This window comes from Jaculus jaculus, chromosome 15 (genome assembly GCF_020740685.1).
Source record: "Jaculus jaculus isolate mJacJac1 chromosome 15, mJacJac1.mat.Y.cur, whole genome shotgun sequence".
Taxonomy (NCBI): Eukaryota; Metazoa; Chordata; class Mammalia; order Rodentia; family Dipodidae; genus Jaculus; species Jaculus jaculus.
Genome location: NC_059116.1, coordinates 4,466,625 through 4,492,130, shown reverse-complemented (window position 1 = coordinate 4,492,130; position 25,506 = coordinate 4,466,625). Strand labels below are relative to the sequence as shown.

At 48.3% G+C, this 25,506-nt stretch overlaps 1 protein-coding gene across 8 annotated transcripts in view; it reads right to left on the bottom strand.

The window, feature by feature from the left end:
• Positions 1–25,506, bottom strand: part of LOC101597096 (O-acyltransferase like protein-like) — a 67,780-nt gene that overhangs the window by 22,158 nt on the left and 20,116 nt on the right. For all 8 annotated transcript variants that reach the window (XM_045134647.1, XM_045134652.1, XM_045134648.1 and 5 more), the window contains 7 exons: positions 21,487–21,631; positions 18,708–18,931; positions 12,276–12,455; positions 10,905–11,007; positions 6,929–7,030; positions 4,603–4,768; positions 1,940–2,019 (listed from right to left, as the gene is read on the bottom strand). In XM_045134647.1, the coding sequence (XP_044990582.1) occupies positions 1,940–2,019; positions 4,603–4,768; positions 6,929–7,030; positions 10,905–11,007; positions 12,276–12,455; positions 18,708–18,931; positions 21,487–21,631 (1,000 nt within the window). The remainder of the gene's footprint in view (positions 1–1,939; positions 2,020–4,602; positions 4,769–6,928; positions 7,031–10,904; positions 11,008–12,275; positions 12,456–18,707; positions 18,932–21,486; positions 21,632–25,506) is intronic.

The following is a 25,506-nucleotide window of genomic DNA, read 5'->3' as shown; positions in this document are numbered from 1 at the left end:
CTGAGGGCTTGAGTTGGGGCTCAGCACCCACACAGAAGCTGAGCATGGCCACTCACACCTGTCGCCCCAGTGTTGTGGGGGCGTGCTGGTCAGCTAGTGGAACTGAGCAGAAGCATTTCTGGGTTCAGTGAGAGACCACGTCTCAAGGAAATGAGGTGCAAGCCTGGTTTCAGACACTGAATGTTATTCTCTGACCTCCATACATGTGCCCATGGATGTACGTATCTTCACATACATGTGCATATGCTATAAAGACACATATTCCTTCTTGGGCCAGGCGTGGTGGCGCACACCTTTAATCCTAGCACTAGGGAGGCAGAGGTAGGAGGATCGCCAAGAGTTTGAGGCCACCCTGAGACTCCATAGTGAATTCCAGGTCAGCCTGGTCTAGAGCAAGACCGTACATTGAAAAAAATATATAAGAATATTCATTCTGAAGAAATCCTGGAGTTGGAGACAAATAATTGCCAATAAAATATTCATCAAATAGCTAATAACATATTTCAATAGGATCCCCACCTCAGTCCCAAGTGCTGGAATTATAGTCTTGTATCACCATGCTTAGCAAATATAAATTTTAAAGGTTAAAAAAAAATATTCATCAAGCTGTTTTTTATGAAAGCATAAAATTGGAAATAATTCAGATATTTAACAATGGGAGAAGGTGGAAATAAATCACAGTTCTTCAGGAAATGGAATGTTAGGCATTACAATTATTTATTTGCAGTAAAATTATATAGTGAAATGTGGGTATCACCAACCCTATTTTTAAAAGACATTAAGATATATAGGCAGCATGTTTGTGTGCTTAAAAAACTGGGCAGAAAACAAAAATACCCGAAGGATGGTGCCGAAGTCTTCACAGGGACGTCTCTTCACTGTGAGTGATGAGGGACTGGTGTGTACCTTACCCTCTCCCTAGTCCTAACCTTTCCCAGTGTTTCCTAAATTGAACACGTATCTTAACAAGAAAGGACGATAAATCCCTTAAAACACGGCACACTCTGAATCACCTCAGTGACTGAGGCTGAGAAGCATTTCTACAGCTACCGCACGTTAAGGTGGTGCGCATGGCTTGTAGAGACGCAGGCCACCGTCTGGCTGAGGGCGCTGGCTGTCACCCCTCTTCCCGAGGAGCAGCCTCGCTGCGTGTCACACGCCCGGGAGATCACTCGCACCCCTGACCTAGGAATTCCACTTGGAAACAAGCCCTTGAAGAAACAACGCCGAGAAAAAGAGTATGCTCGAGGTCCGCCACTGCAGGGCCACTTATAATCGGAACAAAACTGGGCACCAGCTAGATGCCCTTCCATAAGAGTGGAATGCAAATCCTACGGCTGACGGGTCCGAGGGTCGTGGCGTGGATGTGGACGGGAGTGGAGAATGCTGAGTACCAGGTGTCACAGCTGGCGAGGAAAACACACTGATCTGCGGAGGGCGGGTTGGAAGAGGGTGTGGAGGAAGAGGAGGGGCGGGTGGAGGCCTCCCTGTCTGAAGGCGGATGTGTAAGCACTGAAAGGGACGGAGCTGGAGAAGTGGCTCCGCGGCTAGTGCTTACCGCAGAAGCCCGAGGGCCGGAGTTCAGGTCGGCAGTACCACGTAAAATGCCAGAGGGGGTCGTGCCGGAAACCCCAGAGCTGGGGAGGTGGGGACAGGAGGATTCCCAGGGCTTCCTCGTTCAGCACGCACATGTGGACACACACACACACGTGCACTCGCACAGCACGCATGTGTGAACATCCACAGACGTGCACTCGGACAGCATGCATATGTGAACACGCACATACTCCCATGCATATGTGAACACGCACATACTCGTACAGCACGCACATGTGAGCATGCATATACACACACGTGCTGCTTCACAGAGAGCTGGAACAGCTTGTGAGAGTTTGGGGACAAGGACCTGTGAAGAGGACGTCGTGTCTGTCCCACCTACTTTCCATGGATGAAGATGATCAACGGTGTCATCAGATGAAACTGGAAGTCGGCAGCAAGATACCAAGTCCAGCCATTGCACTGGAAAGAGAGAAGCGGGGTGACTTTCCCTGCCCCCAGGGGCCAGGGCTGAGGCATATGTCTCAGCTGTCTGGCCTGAGAGGAAGAATTCCTCTCAGCCAGCCTCAGCCCACACCTGGGTGTTGCACGTCATGGCTGCCCTTTTACATCGTGGACATCCAGGCACATTGTCTTCTTTTTGTATTTTTCTTTTTGTTTTTTGAGGTAGGGTCTCACTCTAGCCCAAGCTGACCTGGAATTCTTGAGTAGTCTCAGGCTGGCCTCAAACTCACAGCATTCCTTCTACCTCAGCCTCCCAAGGGCTGGGAATAAAAAGGCATGCATCACAACACCCGGCCGGGAATGTTTCTTTTTTGTTTGTAATGAATAAATAAAGAATAGCTAAGCATGGTGGCACATGCCTTTAATCCCAGCCCTTGGGAGGCAGAGGCAGGAGGATCACCATGAGTTCAAGGCCATACTGAGACGACATAGTGAACTCCAGGTCAGCCTGGACCATAGTGAGACCCTACCACGAAAAGCCAAAATAAATGAATGAATGAAATAACAGTACAGAAGCAGGGGATGCAGCCACGAGGGCAGAGCACCTGCCTAGCACGCAGGAAGCTCTTGGCTCAACCCCCAGCTCTGCACAGACTGACCGTGTTGGTCCAGTGTGTAGCCTGAGCACTTAGGCGAAGGTGGGAGGATCAGAAGTTCAAGGTCATCAGCAGCTCCACGGGGAGATCAGAGCTAGCCTGGAAGGTGACACCTTGTCTCAAGACAAAATAAATGTAAAACGCAACCAGGGCTGGGGAAATGGCTCAGCAGTTAAGGTGCTTGCCTGCAAAGCCAAAGGACCTCAGTTTGATTCCCCAGGACCCATGTAAGTCAGATGCACAAGGTGGCACATGCATCTGAAGTTCATTTGCAATGGCTGGAAGCCTGACACACCCATTCGCTCTCTGTGTCTGTCTGTCTGTCTCTATTTATCAATCATCTATCATGTATCTCTGCTCTCAAAATAGTAAATAAATAAAAAATTAAAATAAAGGGCTGAAGAGATGGCTTATCAGTTAAGGCATTTATCTGCAAAGCCAAAGGATCTCAGTTTGATTTCCCAGGGCCCATGGAAGCCAGATGCACGAGGTGGCACACGCATCTGGAGTTCATTTGCAGTGGCTAGAGGCCCTGGAGCACCCATTTTGTGTGTGTGTGGAGAGGGGGTGTCTGCCTCTTTCCCTCTCTCACTCTCAAATAAAAATAAGTAAAAATTTAAAAAATAAAATAAAATAAAAAGCAACCATTTATCCGGAGGTGCATATGCCTTTAATCCTAGTACTTGGGGAGGCAGAGATGGGAAGATTGCCATGAGTTTGAGGCCACCCTGAGACCACATAGTGAATTTCAGGTCAGCCTAAGCCAGAATGGAACCCCCCCCCAAAAAAAAAAACACATCAATTATGTCTCTAGGACAGTCATGGGAACGGAAGCCCGTCATATCTCAGGAATGCAGGATTTAACGGTTATTGGTTATTTGGATGTGGTTGGGACTCATGCTTCTTTCCCTTCCTGGACACCATTTGCAGCTCCAGGTGGCCAGGATGTGTTCCTCAGGACGCAAGCTTGGCTCAGACTCATTTTGGTAGAAACCCCAGCGGGACCAGCATGGGCTCGTCTAGCCAAGGCTACATGGGCCTACTCAAAGTCTGCCCTCACTCTACATGAAGCCATTGCTGTCAGGCTTTCTCCCGGGTGAGGAGATTCCTAGAGGCATTCTCCTGTCCCTTAGGAGCTCTAGGTTTCCTCAATAGCAGGGGACCTTTGTCCACAGCTGGAGACATGCTTGCAGGAGGGAAAGTGTGCGTGATCAGGCCCGGGGGCTCTCACACTTCTGTACCAAAGATCTAAGGTGGGCTCCACCTCAAAGAGGCACCTGTCTCCTGTCCTTGACACTAAGTTCCATACATGGCCCTGGCTAGTGTGCATCAAAGAATACAGCCCATCTCTGACCTGGGACCCTGACACAAACAGGCCCTGGGCTGCAGCCAGTGAGCAAGGGCAGCGGCCCGTCAAAGCTGCTGGGCTTCAGCCGTCTGCTGAGTGAGTGGTGATGGGCAGGAATGAGGGACCTGCCAACTTGGCAACCCATTTTCAAGACATTAGGAGGAGTTGGTGACATTGAGTGACAGCCACTTCACTCTCCACCCACGTTCACTGCGAGGACTTGGGGCTTCTGCAAACATCTCCGAACTCTTGAACCAGCGCCATCAGGTCTGGTTTGAAATTGAGCAGATGTCACCATGGTGGGGATGCTGGGTGATAGGTGGTATGCACAGGCGACCAAAGTGTCCCTCCCCACAGGGCGACATGGAGTGTGGCTCAGGAGCCACAGAGGAACAGAAGCAGCTGTCTTGGGAACTATCCAGTCACCCCTCACTATCACCACTGTACCCGCTTTCTCTACTTTTCACAGAGGGGTCCCTTGTATCAGCTGGCATCCTGCACCCCTATGGAGATGGGATTCTGGGCCCTGGGAAGATGCACCAGACTGTGTGATCAAGAGGCCCGTGCACCCCCATGTGCCCTTGCAGAGCAGCTCACCGCGTGGCGAACAGACACGAAGTTGTTCAGCAGCAGCACGTTCGTCCACCAGGCTCGCAGGCAGTTGTCGTAGTGGATTCTGGGCACTTCCCAAACTGGTCCCCAGGGCACAAGAGAGAACATGCCAACCAGCAAGCACACAGAGTACAGGTGGAGAGGCTGCAACCTGGCAGGAGAGGGCCACACGCAGGTGACTTCGCTGGGTGCCACACCACCCCCCGCGATGGGCACGTGGTGGGTGGGGGAGGGGATGTGCCAAAGCTGATGGCAGTGGTGAGCAGCCACCTGCCCCTCACACTGAAACCTTTGAGCATCACGGCTCCGGGGTCATGGCCCAGCATCTACCCTGTGATGCTCAGGGTACTGCAAAGATAGAAAGATGGCTATTTGGGAGCTGGAAGGACGGCTCCGTGTTAAAAGTACCTGCTTACAAAGCCTGTTGGCCCCAATTTGATTCCCCAGTACCCACATAAAACCAGATGCCCAAGGTGGCATGTGCATCTGAAGTTTGTTTGCAGTTGCAAGAGATCCTGGCCTTTCTTTCCTTCTCTCTCTTTCCGTCTCTTTTTGTTTGCTTGAAAGTAAATAAATAAGTGGGATTCTAGCCTGTGTCATGGATGTATGAGAAGCAGATATCCTTATGCCTGGTGGGTGGGATGGTTGGTAAATTGGTAAGATTTCCATTGAAAAATTAAGTACACCAACTCCAAATGTAGGGATTTACACTACAAACATCCACCTAAATACACAAATTATACATATATATAATAACATATATCATGTATGTGTATACATATACATAATTTTTAAAATTATTATTTATAGCCGGGCGTGGTGGTGCACGCCTTTAATCCCAGCACTTGGGAGGCAGAGGTAGGTGGATCGACGTGAGTTCAAGGCCACCCTGAGACTACAGAGTTAATTCCAGGTCAGCCTGGACCAGAGTGAGACCCTACCTCAAAAAACCAAAAAAAAAAAAAATTATTATTTATGTGTGTACACACACATAATCTTTAAACTTTTTACTTATTTTTATTTATGTGTTATAGGCATAGAGAGGGAGGGAGAGAAAGAGAGAAAAAAAAAGAGAATGGGTGGATCAGGGCCTCCATCCACTGCAAATAAACTCCAGACGCCTGTACCACCTTGTGGATCTGGCTTATGTGCGTCCTGGGGAATCACACCTGGGTCCTTAGGCATTGCAGACAAGTGCCTTAACTGCTAAGCCATCTCTCCAGCCCATATAATTGTTTGAATTTTTTATTTGTGTATGTGTGTGTGTGTGGCTGAGCGGGACACAAGTCCGCAGAAGCGCTCAAGTGTCACCTGTTGCCCATTCCAGTTTACCTCTCCCGGGACTGTCTTAGGTCTTTTGTGACCCTGTGGTGCTCTGAGATGGGTTAGAGCAGTAGTACGGAAGGTTAATCCCAGCTGGGCCCCCACCAAGGCTGAGGAAGCCTTTAAGCAGAAAGGCTGGACAGCAAGAGCTGAAATGTCTTTTCTCCCTTTAGTCTAGCCACCTCATGACCCCACTGTCCCTCAGCCATTGCTGGTTCCATCTTCCTTAACAAGAGGGACTGTCACTTCCTTCCTCTCCCTGTCCCAAGCTTCCATCCACACCTCTTCTCTGTGTGCCTTATTTTGTTTTTATCATAAGCTTTTTTTTTTTGGTTTTTCAAGGTAGGGTCTCACTCTAGCCCAGGCTGACCTGGAATTCACTATGGAGTCTCAGGGTGGCCTAGAACTCACAGCAATCCTCCTATCTCTGCCTCCCGAGTGCTGGGATTAAAGGCATGTGCCACCACGCCCGGCTTTATCATGAGCATTTTTACCCTGGCTCACAGGATCCACTGTCTGCTAATTTACAGCCGTATGGATTCTCCTGGAGCTGTACAAATCCCATGGAAATTCACAAGATATTTGTCAAACTCTGCTTCCCTTCACCTGAGGATATGTTTGCTGGTAGAAGATACTAATTTTCACAGCTTTTGCCTAATAGAATTGAACTGTTTTAAACCAGCCACATTTAAGAAAGAAAATTTCCAGCCGGGCATGGTGGCAGACACCTTTAATCCCAGCACTCAGGAGGAAGCAGAGCTAGGAGGATCACTGTGAGTTCGAGGCCACCCTAAGACAAAGTAGTGAATTCCAGGCCAGCCTGGGCTAGAGCAAGAACCTACTTTGAAAAGCCAAAAGAAAAAAAAAAAATAGAAAAAGAAATTCCATTTATTGTTGCTTGTGAAATTTTTCAAAAGAAGGCTAAAATTGAGAGAATAGTCAGTGATTTCATAGCAATGGTGCCCTGAGAGTATGTAAACAAACCTACCTTATAAGACGATTGAGAAAATATCTGAGTATGACTGTAGGGGTCATTTCTTGGTCCTGGTTCTGGCACATCTTTAGAAACGACCTTGCACCCAACCAACCACTAAGACAGAGAAGACCAGACATGGGAGTTAGTCAGCAGTGACATGGTGTGTCAGTTCCCTTCCTGCTGCTATGACAAAACCCCTGCCAGCAATCAGTTTGAGGGAAACAGGGCTCATGACAGCCTTCAGTTCCAGGGAGGGCGTGGTGGCAAGAAGTGATCACAGTCAGATCAGCAGGAAGCGGAGTGGTGAAGGCTGCCTTGCTCCCTGTTGCAGTGACCTTCTCATTACAGGGACAAAGCACCCAACCAAAAGCAGCTTGGGGGAGGAAAGGGTTTATCTTGGCTTACAGCCTTGAGGGGGAAAGTCTATGATGTCAGGGTAAAGGATGGCATGAGCAGACACTGGGCATCACCTCTGCCAAATTCTGGCAGGGGGCACTGGCTATCACACCCTCCTCTAACAAGGTTCTGCCACCCAGCCTAGGGGACAAGGCACTCGGATCACATAAGCTTATGCGGATACCTAACTCAAACCACCACACTCAGCCAGCTTCCTCCTTATTACGCAGTCCAGGTACCTGGATCATGGCTTGGTGCCACCCACACTTACCATGAGACCTCCACTTCAGCTAACCTAATCTAGAAAAGAGACATGTCCAGAGCTTTGCTTCTGTGGTGATTCTGAATCCTGTCAAGCCGACAACCAGCAGTTAACCACCAGGGCAGCTCACAGTTTGTTGGTTTGGTTGTTCCCGTCAGGACAGGCTACATGTTGCTACAGTGACAATGCACCTGCGTGTCTGGAAGCATCGATCTTTAGGGGTTTGTTTCCATTTGGGTTTTGTTTTTCTCATACATATTCATGGCCTGCTGCCTAGGATTTAGTGTCTTTCTCGCTATGGACTAATGGAGTGGACACCATGTGGACGTTCTCAAACGACCACATCAGGGGACAAGTGAGTATTGAAGGATCCTCGTGTAACAGTTCAATGCTCTACCCTAAAGTGGCGTGTGCGAACCTGTCAACACAGGGCTTAAAGCGCTTAGTGCCAGGCAGTACGGGGTACCACTTGTTGGTCAGAACTAGCAAGGTGGCCCATCCTGCCTCAATGCAGCCAGAGATGGAGTGTTGGAGGATGGGGAGCCAGGGATATTTGTCCAACAACGCTCAGAGCTGCCAGGTTGGCCTTTTAATGCAATAGCATCAAGGATTTCCATTTCTATAGTACCCCATGATCTTCTAAGGGCTTTCGCCAATAAGATTGTTTCAGGGGCTGAGGAGATGGCTCAGCAGTTAAAGGCACTTGCTTGCAAAGCCTGCTAGCCTGGGTTTGATTCCCCAGTACCCACATAAAGCCAGATGCAGAAACTAGTGCATACATCTGGAGTTCAATTACAGTAGCAACAGACCCTAATGTGTGTTCTCTCTCTCTCTCTCTCTCTCTCTCTCTTTCTCTCTCTCTCTCTCCTTCTCCCCCCTTGTAAATCAATCAATCAATAATTTTTTTAAGCTGGCTTTAGTTCTCCAATCATACAACACTACTTCTTAATAAACATTTGTTTAGTAAATGACCAAACAGATGAAGAAACCGTCCTACTAGGTAAGGGGAGAGGTGTGATCATTCCTGTCTCCTTACAAGGACATTGAGACTATTAAGCAAGTCGTCCAGGATCCCAAAATTCCTTTTTCATTTGCTGGTCTGCTTTTGAGCCAGGGCTTCACATAGCCCAGGCTGGCTTCAAACTCATGATATAGATGATTCCTGATCCTCTTGACAGCTCCCCCAATTGCTGAGATTACAGGAAAATCACAGAATTATTTTTTAAAAAGTATTTATTGCTGGATGTGGTGGCACATGCTTTTAATCCCAGCACTTGCAAGGCAGCGGTAGGAGGGTCACTGTGAGTTCAAGGCCACCCTGAGACTACATAGTGAATTCCAGGTTAGCCTGACTAGAGTGAGACCCTGCCTCGAAAAACAAAGTTGATTTTAGGGGGAAGAGCGACAGACTGACTGACAGAGGGTATGGGCACACTAGAGCCTCCTGCAACCCAACTCGAGATGTATGTGCCACACGCTATGTCTGGCTTTACATGGGTACTGGGGAATCAAACCTAGGGCATCAGGCTGTATAAGCAAGCACCATTAACTGTGCGGAGCCATCACTTCAGCCCCTGACCATAGAATGCTTAACCAGAACCTCCTGAGGAAACATGATCCAGATGGTTTGGCCTTTGAGCTGTAATTCCATGGCAAGCATGTTGGTGAGTTTCTCGGTCCTTTGACGGTTACCCCAGTGACCGGTGTGGGACATTCCCTAAGAAGCAAATGGAGTTCCTGTCGCAAACAGGCTGTGTGTGCCGAGCAGGACTTGGAAGTGATCCTGGTGAGTTAGGGGATGTCTTTGTTCTTTGCCTCTTAGATTTGCCTTTGAAAAGCAACAAGCTGGACTCATAATAGTGGGAACCAAATTTATAGAGACGTCTAAATGAGAGCCGCTGAGAGGTGAAAGTAGGGTAGTCAATTGCAATCCTGGCTCCTCTCCATTTCAAGACAGCATAAATCCAGGCCGTGCTTGCCTCTGCCAGCCCGTTGCTAGGCAGAGCCTGTGTCTCTGTGTGTGGGCATGCCCCACTCAGTCATCAAGTTCATGAGCAGGGGGCACCAAGAAGGGGGGCAGGAAACAAGCTGCGAACCAGAGAACTTAAAACAAGGGCTGAGTCCCCAGGTCTTGAAGGGGCTGGTAGGAAGAAACCGTGTGGTGAAGGTGGGAAGACAGGCGAGAGGCAGGAAAGGACTGCAAACAGCTGTGCACTAGCTGTTCTTAATATAACCAGGAAACCTGACTCCTGGTTGTACCCAAGGGTAGTTTTCAGGACAAGGAAATGGCTTAGCAGTTAAAGGTGCCTGTTAGCCTGGGCATGTGGCGCATGTATTTGCAGTTTGTTTGCAGCTGCAACTCACCCTGGCACATCGTCCCCTCCCCTCACACACACACCTCAGTATGTCTCATGTTAGCACATAACAGCTTTCAGATTTTGTAGTTGTTTGAATTTTAGATTTTCTGAGTAGGTATATTCAACTTCTATTCTGTGTGTGTGTGTGTGTGAGTGTGTGTGTGTGTGAGTGTGTGTGTGTGTGAGTGTGTGTGTGTGTGTGTGTGTTTGTAGGTGCCTAGGTGTGTGGAGGCCAGAGAACAACCTTGGATGTCATTATTCCTCAGAAACACCAACTGCCTTTTTTTGGGAGGGGGTCTCTTGTTAGCCTGGAACTCACCAAGCAGACTAGACTAGCTGGCAGTGAGCCTCAGAGACCCTGAGTTTGAGTCTGTGCCAACATAAGGTGGGTTTAGACCTCCAGCACCCACGTGAAATGCGGGGTGCAGTGGTGCATGTCCGTAATCCTAGGCAGACACAGGAGGGCCCTCGGGGCCTGCTGTGCGGCTCGTCTTCCCAAACCAGTGGACTCTAGTTCAGTGAAAATTCGGCCTCCACAGTGAGGTGAAGAGCAGTTGAGGAAGGTGCCCGACGTCCTCTGCAGATGCAATGTGACCAGCTGCCTCACACGCTACCGCCATGCCCGCCCCACCGTGAAGGGTTGCAGCCCTCAAACTGGAAGCCAAAACAAGCCCTTCCTCAAATTGGTTTTGGCAAGAATCTTGTCACAGTAATGAGAAAGTCACTAGTGCAGTCACTTCTCCCATACTCCTGAGCAATGGGCCTTGTGGTGGGAACGTGATGACCATGGAAATGAATACTTTTGACAAAGAATATCAACTTTTATAAAAGGCCCATAACTTAGAGTCATCCTAGAGTCATTAAATAAACTGAAGACACTGAGAAGAGCACCCCATGACATCATCCTGTCTAGACAGCCCCTTCACCCCCACACATCTCACACCAAGCACAGCAGGGGACAGCACATTTCAACCTGATCAGGAAAAATGTGTCCACTCCGAGATAGAAGGGGCCGCTCCGGGAGTAGAGGTAGAGAGGGTTGTAGGGCACTCTGGCTCTCCATTCAAGTGCATTGTCTGCAACGAACATGAAAGGAAACAAATGAGGGCAGGAGAGATGGCTCAGCAGTTAAGGCGCTTGCCCACAAAGCCTAACAACCTGAGGCTGATTCCCCAGGACCCACGTAAAGCCAGGTGGTACAAAGTGGCGCCTGTATGTGGACTTTGTATGCAGTAGCTAGAGGCTGGTGCAGCCCTTCTCTCTCTTTCTGTCTCTCTGCTAGACATGGTGGCACATGCCTTTAATCCCAGCACTTAGAGGTAGAAGGATTACTATGAGTTCAAGGACAGCCTGAGTCTGTATAGTGAATTCCAGATCAGCTTGGACTAGAGTGAGACCCTAACTTGAAATTTTAAATTCAAAAAATGGTTTAGGGGCTGGAGAGATGGCTTAGTGGTTAAGCGCTTGCCTGTGAAGCCTAAGGACCCCGGTTCAAGGCTCAGTTCCCCAGGTCCCACGTTAGCCAGATGTACAAGGGGGTGCACGCGTCTGGAGTTCGTTTGCAGAGGCTGGAAGCCCTGGCGCGCCCATTCTCTCTCTCTCCCTCTACCTGTCTTTCTCTCTGTGTCTGTCGCTCTCAAATAAATAAATTTAAAAAAATTTAAAAAAAAATGGTTTAGTGCCAGAAAATAATGGGATTTCTTTCTCTTTTCATTAAAAAAAAAAAAAGAAAAAAGCAGGAGGAGCTCAGCTTCAGAGGCACTGGAGGCCTGTAAGAGTCGCTTAACCGTGAGCTGACAGCAGGAAGAAGGGTGGTGACCAAAGCCCCGACCAAAGCCCTGCGCTCTGCTGTGCGCTGACTGAGTCAGGCCCAAGGCCTGGGAGGAGCTGAGCTGCTGGGGTTCGAATTCGGGCGCTTGGCGCCGTGAAGAGGGAGTCTGGTGGTTGAGCTATTGCATGGCTTCCCAGGCATGGCAGCAGGAAAGATGAGAAATAGTGACTTCCCTGCCCTGCTGATGCGCCACAGTGTTTCTACCTTGACTGCTTTTCATGTAGGAGAAAAAAAGAAAAAAGCTATTTTCGGGATTCCTTAGTCAGCAGCACAGCCCAGCCCTGACAACAGGCAGACAACAGCCAGGAGACACCGCGCTCCTGTGTACCTGGGAGGGTTCGAGAAAACACTGCGTGGGAACCTGGGAACTCCCGGTGGGAGGTCACAGAGTGTCTCCAGAACCCAAGGCAGGCTGGGGCAGCTGCCAGCCTCCCTCCCTCGGCCCTCCACCATCCCACACGGACGGGTCTCTCCTCCCAAGGCTCGGGGGGGGGGGGCATCAGCTCGCCGCACCCAGGGACAGCCACGCGGTCATCTGGCTGGTGTGTCCCGAGACGATCCAGAGGAGGCTCAGGACCCGGATGCCGTTCAATGCAGGGCAGATGTCTCCCCTTAGCTTTGTGGTCCAGAGGGCTGGCACATTCTTCTGCCAGGAAAAGCACTGGAGAGCGTGGTCCACGGCTCCTAGAAACCCTGAGCAAGTGCAGAGCTGTCATCATCAGCCCTGAAAGCCAGGCCCTCCACACACCACCCCTGGCACGAGCCCAAACACACATAGAACTTGAAGTGGCCCAAAGCGCTAGCTCCAAGATGCCCCACACTATGCAACAGCCAAGCTCTGGCCACAGGGAAGCCAGCCCCTGGCCACAGGTAGACCTGCTTTCAAGATAAGAACAAGAGAGCTGGGCGTGGTGGCGCACGTTTTTAATCCCAACACTCAGGAGGCAGAGGTAGGAGGATTGCCATGAGTTCGAGGCCAGCCTGAGGCTAACTCTAGGTCAGCCTGGGCTAAAGCAAGGCCCTACCTTGAAAACCACACACAAAAGGCAGGGGTGGGGGTGGGGGGCTAGAGAAATGGCTTAGTGGTTAAGATGTTTGCCTGCAAAGCCAGGTTCGATTCCCCAAGACCCACATAAGCCAGATATACAAGGGGGCGCAGGCATTGGAGTTCCTTTGCAGAGGCTGGAGGCCCTTGCGTGCCCAGTCTCTCTCTCTCAAATAAATAAATAAATAAAATTTTAAAACTTTTTTAAAAAGAGAAAGAGGGGGCTGGAGAGATGGCTTAGCAGTTAAGCGCTTGCCTGTGTAGGAAAAAACCCCCGCAGGGGGTCCCCTCTTGGGCCTTTCACCTGTGAAGCCTAAGGACCCCAGTTCGAGGCTCGGTTCCCCAGGTCCCACGTTAGCCAGATGCACAAGGGGGCGCATGCGTCTGGAGTTCGTTTGCAGAGGCTGGAAGCCCTGGCGCACCCATTCTCTCTCTCTCCCTCTATCTGTCTTTCTCTCTGTGTCTGTCGCTCTCAAATAAATAAAAAAATTTAAAAAAAAAAAAAGAGAAAGAGGGAAAAAAGTCATCAGCGGGGCATGGGGAGATCCAAAGAACCAGCATTTCACTTGAACTGACATCCCGGTGTTCTCCCAAGGACACCTGCTTCCTCCTAACTTCCCCAACATGGGTCACATGCAGGCGCCTGAGAACAGGCGGAAGTTGGTGCAGCGGCTTAGGGTACTGCCCTTAGCTCTGCATCTCAAGGTCATTGACTAGCACTGTGACCTCTGGGAAGGAGATTAACTGCTCTGGACCCAAGTTTCCACATCTGCAAACAGAGGGGTCAGGTCAGTGTAGATTGTGTAATCCCAGGACTGTCATGCGTAACAAGCGCTTATAAACAGAGACTGGCCCACAGTATTGGCAGTGGTTTACGTCCCACCACGCTAAGAGTGGGTAATCTTGCCTTCATTTGTATCCTGGTTTGAAGTTGCTGTTCTTCGGGGGAGGAACGTGTTTTTAGTCTGTACTTATTTGTGTTGTATACGGGTGCGCATGTGCGATGGGGTCTGTGTGTGGGGAGGGGGTCTGAGAACAACCCCGGTGTTTGTCCTCGCTCTCACTGTTTTGTTGTGGATGCATGTTCCAGCCTCTTGGCTCCATCTCCTCTTGCTGTAGACATGGGGGGATTATAGATGAGTGCGCCGCTTTGCTTCTGGCTTTATGTGGGTGCTAGGGAATCAAACTCGCGTGAACAGGCTTGCAAGCAAGCACCTTTAAACCACAAGCTATCTCCCCTAACCCCTTGGAGGTTTTTGAGACGGGGTCTTGCCATGTAGCACTGGCTGGCTGGTGCTCACTATGTAGCCCAGGCTGGCCCTGGGATCACAAGTGTGAGTCACCACACCCATCACAGTAGGCCTCTTACTTATTTAAATTATTTATTTTAATTTGCAAGCAGAGAGTGACAGGGATAAGAGAGACCGAAAGAGAGAGAGGGAGAGAGAGAGAATTGGCACACCAGGGCCTCTAGCTGCAAATGGACTCCAGATGCAGATGCCATTTTGTACATTTGTCTTTACAGGAGTACTGAGGAATCAAACCAGGGTCATTGGGCTTTGCAGGGAAGCATGCTGACCACTGAGCCATCTCTCCAGCCCTTCCTTTGCTTTTATTTAACCTGACCTCTCCTGAGAGCCAATCACATGGCTGGAATACTGAGCAGGATTCACCAAGTTCAAGCCCCACCCCCATCCCCTACCCTCAGCCCCCTTGCTAGACAGAGCTTAAACCCTGTGGATACCAATATGTCCTTGTAGAATTGAAGAGGATTCACAAATGAGGTCTGGCTTGAAATTAAGCACTGGCTATTTGAACCTGTTTCTTAACTTTAATTCCCTTACTGACATTCCAGCGGCCAATGCAAGTTTTCCCTGTGATGATATGCCTGCCACGGGCACGGTGCCCATCCTTGTGTTTAAAGAAATTATGCTCCCTGCACTTCGGCCATCAATGCCATGATCAGCAGTTTCCTGCACCTGATAGCACCTGACTTCACCTCAGGGTCCTTTGATAGAAAGAGACACAGAACCTGGACTCAGCCAAGGTCAGCCAAGTTCTTTAGCCTCCTTGCCACATGTTCAGAATGGACATAATTTTTGTCAGGGCTGTAAAGATTCTAGAATAGCATCCACTATTTGGCTCGGTGCCTACCCTAGGCAAGCGAGTGCTCAATGGACTTCATTCTTAGTCTTTCCATCTAAATTTACATTGACCTGAGTCAATGTAACCGAAAATAACGTGTCTATAGGGAAGACGCCTTCTCTGAGTCTCATTTTGCTCATTCATAAAGGCAAAAGATTGTAAATCAGAGGGAAGGTCTAGAAAGATGGCTCAGTGTTTAAGGTGCTTGCCTGCAAAGCCTAATGACCCAGGTTGGATTCCCCAGGACCCACAGAAAGCCAGAAGGACAAGGTGACACATACATCTGGAGTTCCTTTGCAGTGGCTAGAGGCCCTGGTATGCCCATTCTTTTTCTCTCTCTCTGTCTTACAAATAAATAAAGTTAAAAAATTATGGTGGGGAAGGGCTGCTGTACTAAATAATGCAAATTATCACTGGTTCTCAAAGTCAAGGTCCCCAGACCAGCAGCTTCAATGTCACTAAGAAATCTGTAAGAAACGCAAACTTGCTAAGCCATCATCATCCCTGGGGCCCCAGCCCCGTGATCAGTAATACTCCAAGCGCTGCAGGACAGGCCGGTACATGCTAGCGTGTGAGCGCCACTGGGCACGCCCGGCGTGCAAGCGCCCTGCAGCGCCTGTAGTCCCAGCTTAAGCATCAGACCACAGCGGGAGAGCCCTGACTCCCACGGGGTTGACATCCATCCCTATTTACCTCAGGAAATCTCCCTCATATACTCAACGCTTGCATTTTTCTCTTCCTAATAGCCAGACAGGTTCACTCAATAGGAAACCACTCTAAGCAAATACAACAGTTCTCAGGAGGGTGAAGAGCCAGGAATTCAAAATGCACCATTTGGTTCTGACTTTCTCGATGACACGGCAACCTTAGGTTAATGTGATTTGCTGTGGAAATGTCAAAAGGAGATGAAAAATTGATGAACCTTGTAGTCTCTTCATACTGATTTGTTTTTCCAAATGCTCAGGACTATATTTTACCTCTGACAATGTTTAAAGAAATATATTGCTATGGCAACAGAACACATGAGACCTTGGCGAGAAGTAAATGCAACAAAGCCTTGGGGATCTGAGGGATGGATGAGAGGGAAAGCTCACTGGTGAGGACCTACGGGCCCCGTGACTGATGCCCAGAACCACTCAGGTGTGCCTGTTGTAAGTCTGAGGTGGGTCCCGGGCTCAGGACTCCGTGGTGCAGCCCAAAGCTGCTGAAAGCAATGGAAAATGATGATGCCTGTCAGCTCACTGCCCTGACAGTGAGACGCCTGGAGCCAGCTGACCTTGCTGCACCGTCTACAGGGTCAGTGCAAACTCAGCAAGAGGTCTTGGCAAATCACAGCCCCACTTTTCCTCCCCCAGTAGCTTGACAACAGAAAGTGTAGCACTTTCTTTCTTGTTGCTGGACAAACACCCAACCAGAAGCAGCTGAAGGGAGGAAAGGGTTTACTTCAGGCTGACAGAATCCAGGGGCAGTTCCATCAATGGTGGAAGACGCTGGCTCAAGTCCTATATCCAAGCAGAGAGGCATCACCAAACAGCAGGTAAAACCAAGAGCCAGAGCTCAGACTGCTTCTCTCCACACACCTACTAGCGCTGGACCAAAAAATCCACCCCCAGTGACACCCTCCAGCTTACTGCTGGGAGCTTAAGTAGGAATCTTAACCAAAAATCCCTGAGGCTGCGGAAGGGGGTGGGGGGAGACATACATTCACATTCAAACTGCCACAGCACCATCTCATTTACTCCCTCCACGCTTCCCCCCACATAAGGTTTCACTGTAGCCCAGGCTGCCCTGGAATTCACTGTGTAGTCTCAGGGTAGCCTCGAACTCCTACCTCTGCCTCCTGAGTACTGGGATTAAAGGCGTGTGGCACCATGCCTGGTTCATTTACTTCTTTCAATAAGTCCCAGTTATGCCCCTATGTGGAAGTTGAGGCACACAGAGGTCAAACAATTGACCAAGGTCAAGGTGGGTCAACCTAGGGATTGATAAAAAATGTTATCTCTGGCTGGGCGTGGTGGCACGTATCTGTAATTCGGGAGGCAGAGGTAGGAGGACTGCCGTGACTTCGAGGCCACCCTGAGTCTACACAGTGAACTCCAGGGCAGCCTAGAGTAAAACCCCACCTCGAAAAACTAAAAAAAAAAAAAAAGAAAAGAAAAAAGAACAATGTTCTCTCTGGACTATGCAGACCTTGGATCTGCCTACAGGATGTTCAGGTGCACAGAGGGGTATGCAGACACACCATGAGCAGTCACCCGGAGGTTCTGCGACGTGGACAAGACCACCATGGTGGTCCTTAAAATGTGATGGAGTTTTTACAGCTGCACCACGGTGGGTTTTATCGCTTAGGGCCTTGTGGAGATGCTGTAGGCAACAGCGACTGAGTCAGGCCAGGAAGCTGAGCAGTCAACACTTCCCTCACAGCCAGACACCCAGGAAGTGACCAGATGGGCGGAGCTGCTTCCGGGTTAGTAAGGGTGCCTACTCAGCGCCCTCTTGGACCGCCTCTGTCTTTATAGGAGCATGTCTGCTCATTTTCCTTGCTGGATCACCATGAGTTCAAGGCCAGTCTGAGATGGCATAGTGAATTCCAGGTCAGTCTGGGCTACAGTGAAAACCTACCTTAAAAACTTTTAAAAAAAAAAAAAGATAGATGCTAGGTAGATAGAAGATATGATAGATCAATGTGACAAATATCAACCTGTTTCTCCCTTCCATGCAGACAGTGGGAATGAGGTTAATATTCTTGATTTTTCACACACAGCACAGCACAATGGTCCCTGGAATCCGTACACTAAGGTGGACATTGCGGAGGTTCACAGTGAGTTTGAGGGCAGCCTGGTCTAGAATAAGACCCAACCTCAAAATAAATAAATAAATAAATAAATAAATAAATAATAAATAAAAAGGCCTGGAGAGATGGCTTAGTGATTAAGGCACATGCCTACAAAGCCTAGGGACCCAGATTTAATTCTCCAGGTCCCACATAAGTCAGATGCACATGGTGGCACATGCATCTGGAATTTGTTTGCAGTGGCTAGAGGCCCTGGTGTGCCCATTCTCCTTCTCTGTCTCTTTCTCTCCCCCTTTCTGTCTCTAATAAATAAATAAATTTTAAGAAAAACAAAAACAAAAAAGAAGCTGGGCGTGGTAGTGCACGCCTTTAATCCCAGCACCTGGGAGGCAGAGGTAGGAGAATCACTGTGAGTTTGAGGCCACCCTGAGACTACATAGTGAATTCCAGGTTAGCCTGTGCTAGAGTGAGATCTTATTTTGAAAAATCCAAACAAAAAAAGGAGAGGAAGAAAAGAAAAAGATCAAAGACATTCAGACACTGGGCTGCGTTCTCACTGTCTGGCTTGGATATATTCATTGGCTTGTTTGCACACTGGCTCTCCTCCCTTCAGCTAATATGCAAATCGTTTACCTTAGTGGCAGCAGAAGGGTCTATGAATGTGTGTGTGTGTCTGTGGCAATCACTGTTGTGGTCATGGAATGGTTCCTCAGAGAACTGCTACAGTGAACCCTGAGCTCTGAGCTGACCCAGGCTTTGATGGGCACAAGAACACACTGGATAATTGTACCCAAGAAGGAAAGCAGCGTTCTTAGCACCCTGCCCTTGCCTGAACACGCTGATGGTAAACAAAGACCGAATTGTCAGTAGCAGAGGTACAGCCCCCACATCCGCTGGAATTCAGCACACGCTCAGCTAAGTCACCTCTCTGGAGTGGTCCCAGTTTGGTTAAAATGCCTACTTTCTCCTCTGCGTGGGGGTCCTGGCGGGGAGAAATGAGCTGGGCACGCTGGCCGTGGGGTCCTGCTTCCTTGCTCAAGGCTCTCTGAGCTGCTCCAAGGCAAACTCCCACGACTGGAAGGTGCCCCACGGGCAGGATAGTGCCTGAGTCCCGGGCCCCAACACCTGGCCGCGGTGTACACAGTCCCAGCCACAGGGAGAGCGAGGCCCAGCAAGCTGACGAACCTGCAGAAGATAAAAACAAGTGGCAAGCCTTCAAGCATCAAAGATGCAGACGAAACAGCCCCATGAGAAACAAGACCACCGGCTGGATGGGAGGCTTCCGAGTTCAAGGCCAGCCTGAGCTACATAGGGAGACCCCGGCTCAGAAAAGCAAATACACAAGACTGGAGAGATGGCTCAGCGGTTAAAGAACTTTCTTGCAAAGTCTGACTGCCCAGGTTTGATTCCCCACGTAGAGCCTGATGCACAAAGTGGTGCATGTGTCTGGAATTTATTTGCAGTGGCAGAAGGCTGTGGTATGCCCATACTTTTCTCTTTCTCCCATAAATGAATAAATAAAAAAAATTTTAAACATTTTTTAAAAATCAAGCTTTTACATGGGTAAAAATTTAAACACCTAATACAGAAAAATTATATTTCATTTCTGTTTCTTTTCTATTTTTTTTAAATTTATTTGCGCATATGTGTGTGTAGGAGCGGGAAGGTGCACCAGGGGCTCTTTCCACTGCAAATAAACATGACTCCTCCGTCAGTTTTTGAATCTGGCTTATGTAGGCGGGCTGGGAATTGAACTCAGGCCATCAGCCATTACAAGCAAGTGCCTTTAACCACCACTGAGCCATCTTCCCAGCCCCAGAAAAAAAAAATATGTTCTAAGAATAAAAATAATGAAAAAAAATCATTGCAAAAAAGATTAACAAATTTTCTCAACTCATTATCAGCATAGAAAATTATCATAAAGAGAGAAACCAAGGAAAATATTCATAGCAATATGATCCTTTATTAGTATAACAATTATTATTATTTTGTTTTGTTTTGTTTTTCCAGATAGGATCTCACTCTAGCTCAGGCTGACCTGGAATTCACTCTGTAGTCTCAGGCTAGCCTCAAACTCATGGCAATCCTCCTACCTTAGCCTCCCAAATTAAAGGTGTGTATCACCACACCCGGCTCAATAATGTGGTTTTTTTTTTATTTTGTTTTATTTTTGTCTCAAATTGGCCCCCAATTCATGGCAATCCTACCTCTGCCTCCTGAGTGCTGGGAATAAAGGTGTGAGCCACCATGCCCCGGAGTATAACCGATTTGAGCATCAGAAATAACCCCCACACCCAGAGAAAAGGGGTGGGTGAACACTGTCACATGTTCTTGTTTAAGGTAGAGGGTTACTATTTTGTGTTAGTGTGCACAGGATGCTGTAACAAAATGCCACCGGCTGGGTGGTTTATGAACAAAAGAATGTGATTCCTCATACTTCTGAAGGCTGGGAAGCCCACAATCAAGGCACCAGAAGATTTGGTGTCTAGTGAGGACCGGTCTTCTGTTTGAGGGCACCTCTAGTTGTCCTCATATGGTGGAAGGGACAAACAGTCTGAGCACATAACCTTGAAAACAGCCAGCATCCGTCAGACATCATTTAATGAATTAAATTCAATAGCTAAATGCAGTTGGTGAGAGAAGCAAATAAGATGGTGTGGGGGGGAAGGGCGGTGGGGTTCAGGTAGCAGTAGTTAAGCAGTTGGGGTGACCCCTGAAAGTATAAAGGTAGGAAGGTCTGCACCTGCTAGAGATCAAAGGATACTCTGACTTTTTAATCTCTTCCCAAGATCTGTTTTTCCACAAACAACCTGGGAGGGAGGTCTCTCCTAGGAATTCAATCTAATCCTAACTTTGTGGTTGGTCAAGCTTAGACCCCAGAACTTGGCTGGCCTCTTCCTGAGACAGCCCCAGCCCTAACCAATCAACTGTCCTTCAGCTCACCTGAGCCGGAAGGTAGGGCCCACCACCACCATAAGGTTATAAATACATTTGCGAGGGCACAGTCTGCGCTGCCCGCCTCCCAAACCTCCTGCCTCTGGTGAACTTCCCAACTTGGCTCAGCTGGGCTGACGGAGGGAGCCCCCAGCCCTGCCTTTCCAGATGCCGCCTTCGCCTCGGGGCAGCAGCAATTTGTGCTTTCTTTTCTGTCCTCCCTACGGTTTTCCCAGGCCCACCATGTGGGCTCTCAAGCCAAGTGGGTGTCATTCCTTGGTTCTGTACTTCCCTAAATAAATATAATATATGCAATAATTATCCTTCTGTCTTGTTTTATTCAATTCTTTCATTAAAATTAGACACAAGCCAGGCATGGTGGCGCATGCCTTTAATCCCAGCATTCAGGAGGCAGAGGTAGGAGGATCGAGTTTGAGGCTACCCTGAGACTACATAGTGAATTCCAGGTCAGCCTAGACTTGAATGAGACCCTACCTCGAAAAAAATGGCTTAGCGGTTAAGACATTTGCCTGCAAAGCCAATGGACCCCGGTTCAATTCTCCAGGACCCACGTTAGCCAGATGCACAAGGGGGCACGGGCATCTGGAGTTCGTTTGCAGTGGCTGGAGGCCCTGGTGTGCCCATTCTCTCTCTCTCCCCCATCTCCCTCTTTCTCTCTCTCAAATAAATAAATAAATAAGTAAAAAATTTTTAAAAAATTAGACACGAACCTAGGGAATTTCCTGGCCCCTAGCGCTCCGTTATAATGGTATTCCCGGCTGGGCACCGCCGGTCCCCATACTCACAGACATACAGCAGCAGCAAGTGTGTTCAGGGGGAACAGCCCAGCAGAGCATCTGGCCACGCCCCCGCTAGGTGAGGAGGAAGGATGTCTAGTGAAGAGGGACAGGGGCGGAGCCAAGAACGAAGTGTTTCTGAATTTTAAAGTGTCTACCAAGAGAGAAAAGGAAGATACATTATTACATTGACATTTTTCACATATTTACATTATTATTTTAGTTGGCAAAAATGTTTAACACAATTCTAAGTGCTTGTTTATCTGTGATTCCAGCACAAAACTTTGACATTGCAAGTGGGGGAGGTAAGCCGGGCGTGGTGGCTCACGCCTTTAATCCCAGCACTAGGGAAACAGAGGTAGGAGGATTACTGTGAGTTGAGGCCAGCCTGAGAGTCCATAGTGAGTTTCAGGTCAGCCTGGGCTAGAGCAAAACCCTACCTCAAAAAAAAAAAAAAAAAAAAGATTCATACCCATCTATTAAGGCTACTCTAACTTTTGGTTAGAGAAGCTTCTCTTCTCAGATGGCAGTGACCTCTGGGATGACTCAAAAGGCACATAGTGCTGAGAAGAAATGACAGAGGAGCCTCTATCACACCTTCCAAGGTTCAGGGTCCATTGTGGAAGAGAACAATATAAGAGCCTAAAGAAGGACTCCTTACGATGCAGTCCTCCAGACACAAAGTGGCCTGGATGTCCGCGACCTCGCCGTGCCAGGCACTACCTGCACGTGACCAGTGTAACGGGAGGAAAAGGTGATGCCATCAAAATGAAGGAGAGACTGATTGAGACAGGGAGAGGATAAGATGGAGAGTGGAATTGTGAAGGGGAAAGTGGGGGGAGGGAATTATCATGGTTTATTGTCTATAAATATGGAGATTGTCAATAATAAAAAACTTTTAAAAAGCAACAAAAGTGGGGGAGGTGGAGAGCTGAGCTGGGAATATAACTTAATGTTGCCTATCATTCACAATACACTGTGTTTCTTTCCAAACATAAAGAAGAGGAAGGAAAGAAAGGCTGGAGAGAAGGCTCAGCACTTAAGGTACTTGCCTGCAAAGCCTAAGGACATGGGCTTGATTCCCCAGTACCTACATAAAGCCACAAGGTGGTGCATGTGTCTGGAGTTTGTTTGCAGTAGCTAGAGACCCTGGCACACCCATTCTTTCTCTGACTCTCTCCCATAAATCAATCAATAAAGTATTGAAAGAAAGAGCCAGGCATGGTGGTGCATGCCTTTAATCTCAGCACTTGGAAGACAGAGGTAGGAGGATCACCATGAGTTCAAGGCCACCCTGAGACTACATAGTGAATTCCAGATCAGCCTGGACTAGAGTAAGACCTTACCTTGGGGGGAAAAAAAAAGAAGGAAGGAAAGAAAGGGGGCTGGGGAGATGCCTCAGTGGTTAAAGGTGCTTTCTTGCAAAGCCTTCCAGCCCAGGTTCAATTCCCCAGAACCCATATATAGCCAGAATCACAGTGGCACATGTGTCTGTAACTCATTTACAGTGGTAAGACACTCTGGAGCATCCATTCTCTCTCTTATTCTTCTTGTAAATAAATAAATAAATACATTTTTTAATTCAAAAAAGGAGGCTGGAGAGATAGCTTAGTGTTCCTGTGAACCCAGGTTCAATTCCCCAGTACATACATAAACCAGATGCACAAGGTGGCACATGCATCTGGAGTTCATTTGCAGTGACTAGAAGCCCTGGTGCACTATTCTCTCTCTCTTTCTCTCTTTCTCTCACTCTCTCGCTCTCTTGCTCTTGCTCTTGCTCTCACTCTATCTCAAATAAATAAAATATTTTTTAATTCAAAAAAGGGGCTGATAGATGGCTCAGAGGTTAAAGATGCTTGCTTGCAGATCACTGAGAAATCCTGCTGAAGCTGAGCTGAAAACCTCCTCCATGTAGACAGATAGCTGGAAAAAGCTATGCTGCATGTAGTTCAATGGGGGAGAGCGAAATCACCAGTGGAGTTACTCAACAGTGGGCACTGCAAACCCTAAATTTGGCCAGCCAGGCCAAATGAGCCAATGGGTGCAATAGTGGTATGTCTGTTATGGAGGAAACCAACCACTCTCTAATTGGACTGGAGACCTGCTCCATGGGAGGGAATACATGCCTGATACTGAAAACCTACAACAGGGGTAGTCATGAGCCCTAGGGGTGTAATATCTGCTTCTGTGCTCACCAAACTGCCCAGTGAGAACTTATCTTAATGTTCATACCCATATATTAATGCTACTCTCACTTTTGGTTAGAGAAGCTTCTCTTTTCAGATGGCAGTGACCTTGGGATGACTCATTAGGCACCATGGTGCTGAGAAGAAGTGACAGAGGAGTGCTCAGCACTGAAACATCTCTATCACACCTTCCAAGGCTCAGGGTCCATTATGGAAGAGGTGGTGGAAAGAATGTAAGAGCCAAAGGAAGAATAGGACTCCTTACAACATGCTCCCCCCAGACACAAAATGGCCTGGATATCTATGACCTCACAGTGCCTCACACTACCTACACAAGACCCTCATAATAGGAAGAAAAGATGATGACATCAAAATAAAAGAGAGACAGATTGAGAAGGGGAGGGATATGATGGAGAGTGGAGTTTCAAAGAGGAAAGTGGGGGGGGGGGAGGAAGGGATTTACCATGGGTTATTGTCTATAATTATGATGGAAGTTGTAATAAAAAGATAAATTTTTTAAAAAGAAAAAACAAAACAAAACAAACAAAAAAAGATGCTTGCTTGCAAAACCTACTGGCCCAGGGTTCAATTCCCCAGTACCCACGTAAACCCAGATGCATACAATGTGGCACATGCATCTGGAATTTGTAGCAGTAAGAAGCCCTGGTACACCCATACACACACTCTCTCAAATACACACACACACACACACACACACACACACACACACACACACACACACAATGGAACAGGTCTGTCTGCTTTGTAGATAGGAGCAGGGGTAACAAGGCACGCAGATACTTAGTGGCTCAGCTCTATAACCAAAATGATGTCATATGGGGCTGGAGAGATGGCTTAGCGGTTAAGGCTCATGACTGATGACTGTGAAGCCTAAGGAGCCCGGTTCAATTCTCCAGGTCCCACGTAAGCCAGATGCACATGATGGCGCATGCATTTGGAGTTCATTTGCAGCAGCTAGAGGCCCTGGCGCGCCCATTCTCAATCTCTCTCCTTTTCTTTGTCTGTAATAAATAAAAATAAAATCTCTTAAAAAAAAAAAAAGAAACAAAATGATGTCATAGTTTGGCAATGAACCGCAAACCTCTGAAGGGCTCAAACCCCCACCATGGAGCCAGAACAATGCTGGCTGGCAAATTTATGGAGACATTTGTTTGTATGTGGGAATGTGCATCTATGTGTATGTCTGCATGTGTACATGTGTCTCTATGGGGGGTATGTATATGTGCAGGTATGTATGTGAATATATATGCATGTGGACATATGTGTGGGTGTGTGTAGTGGATGTGTGTGCATGTGTACATATGTGTGTGCATGTGTGTTAGATAGTGTCAGTCTTGCCTGTACTTCAGGCACCATTCAGGTTTGACCTCCAGACACTCAGGCTGGTCCAAACTTGAATCCTCATACTTGGGCAGCAAGCGCTTTTCCCACTGGGCCACGTATTCACTTTTCTCAGTGCTTTTGGCCACTGCAAAGCAGGACAGTGTGACCATCGTAACATGTTACAAGATTTCAGACAGGGCAGACTTAATGTGCAGCCCTCCACTGCTGCCTCAGGATGACCCAATGTTAGCAGACTCTGAAAACCAGCCCTTTCTTTTTCAGCTCTTGTACTGAGACACGGAGCTCCTCCAGCCTCCCCCTGGGACTTATCTAACGTGGATCTAGTGTGGTTGGATCTATCTAAAGTGATCAGGTGTTTGCAGTGCAGGGTCCTGAGCCAAGTGACTGTGAAACGCCAACTTTCCAACTCTCTGCTATGTTGAAGGAAAAAGCCAGAGACTATTTTCAGGTGTGATAGCACACATCTTTAATCCCAGCA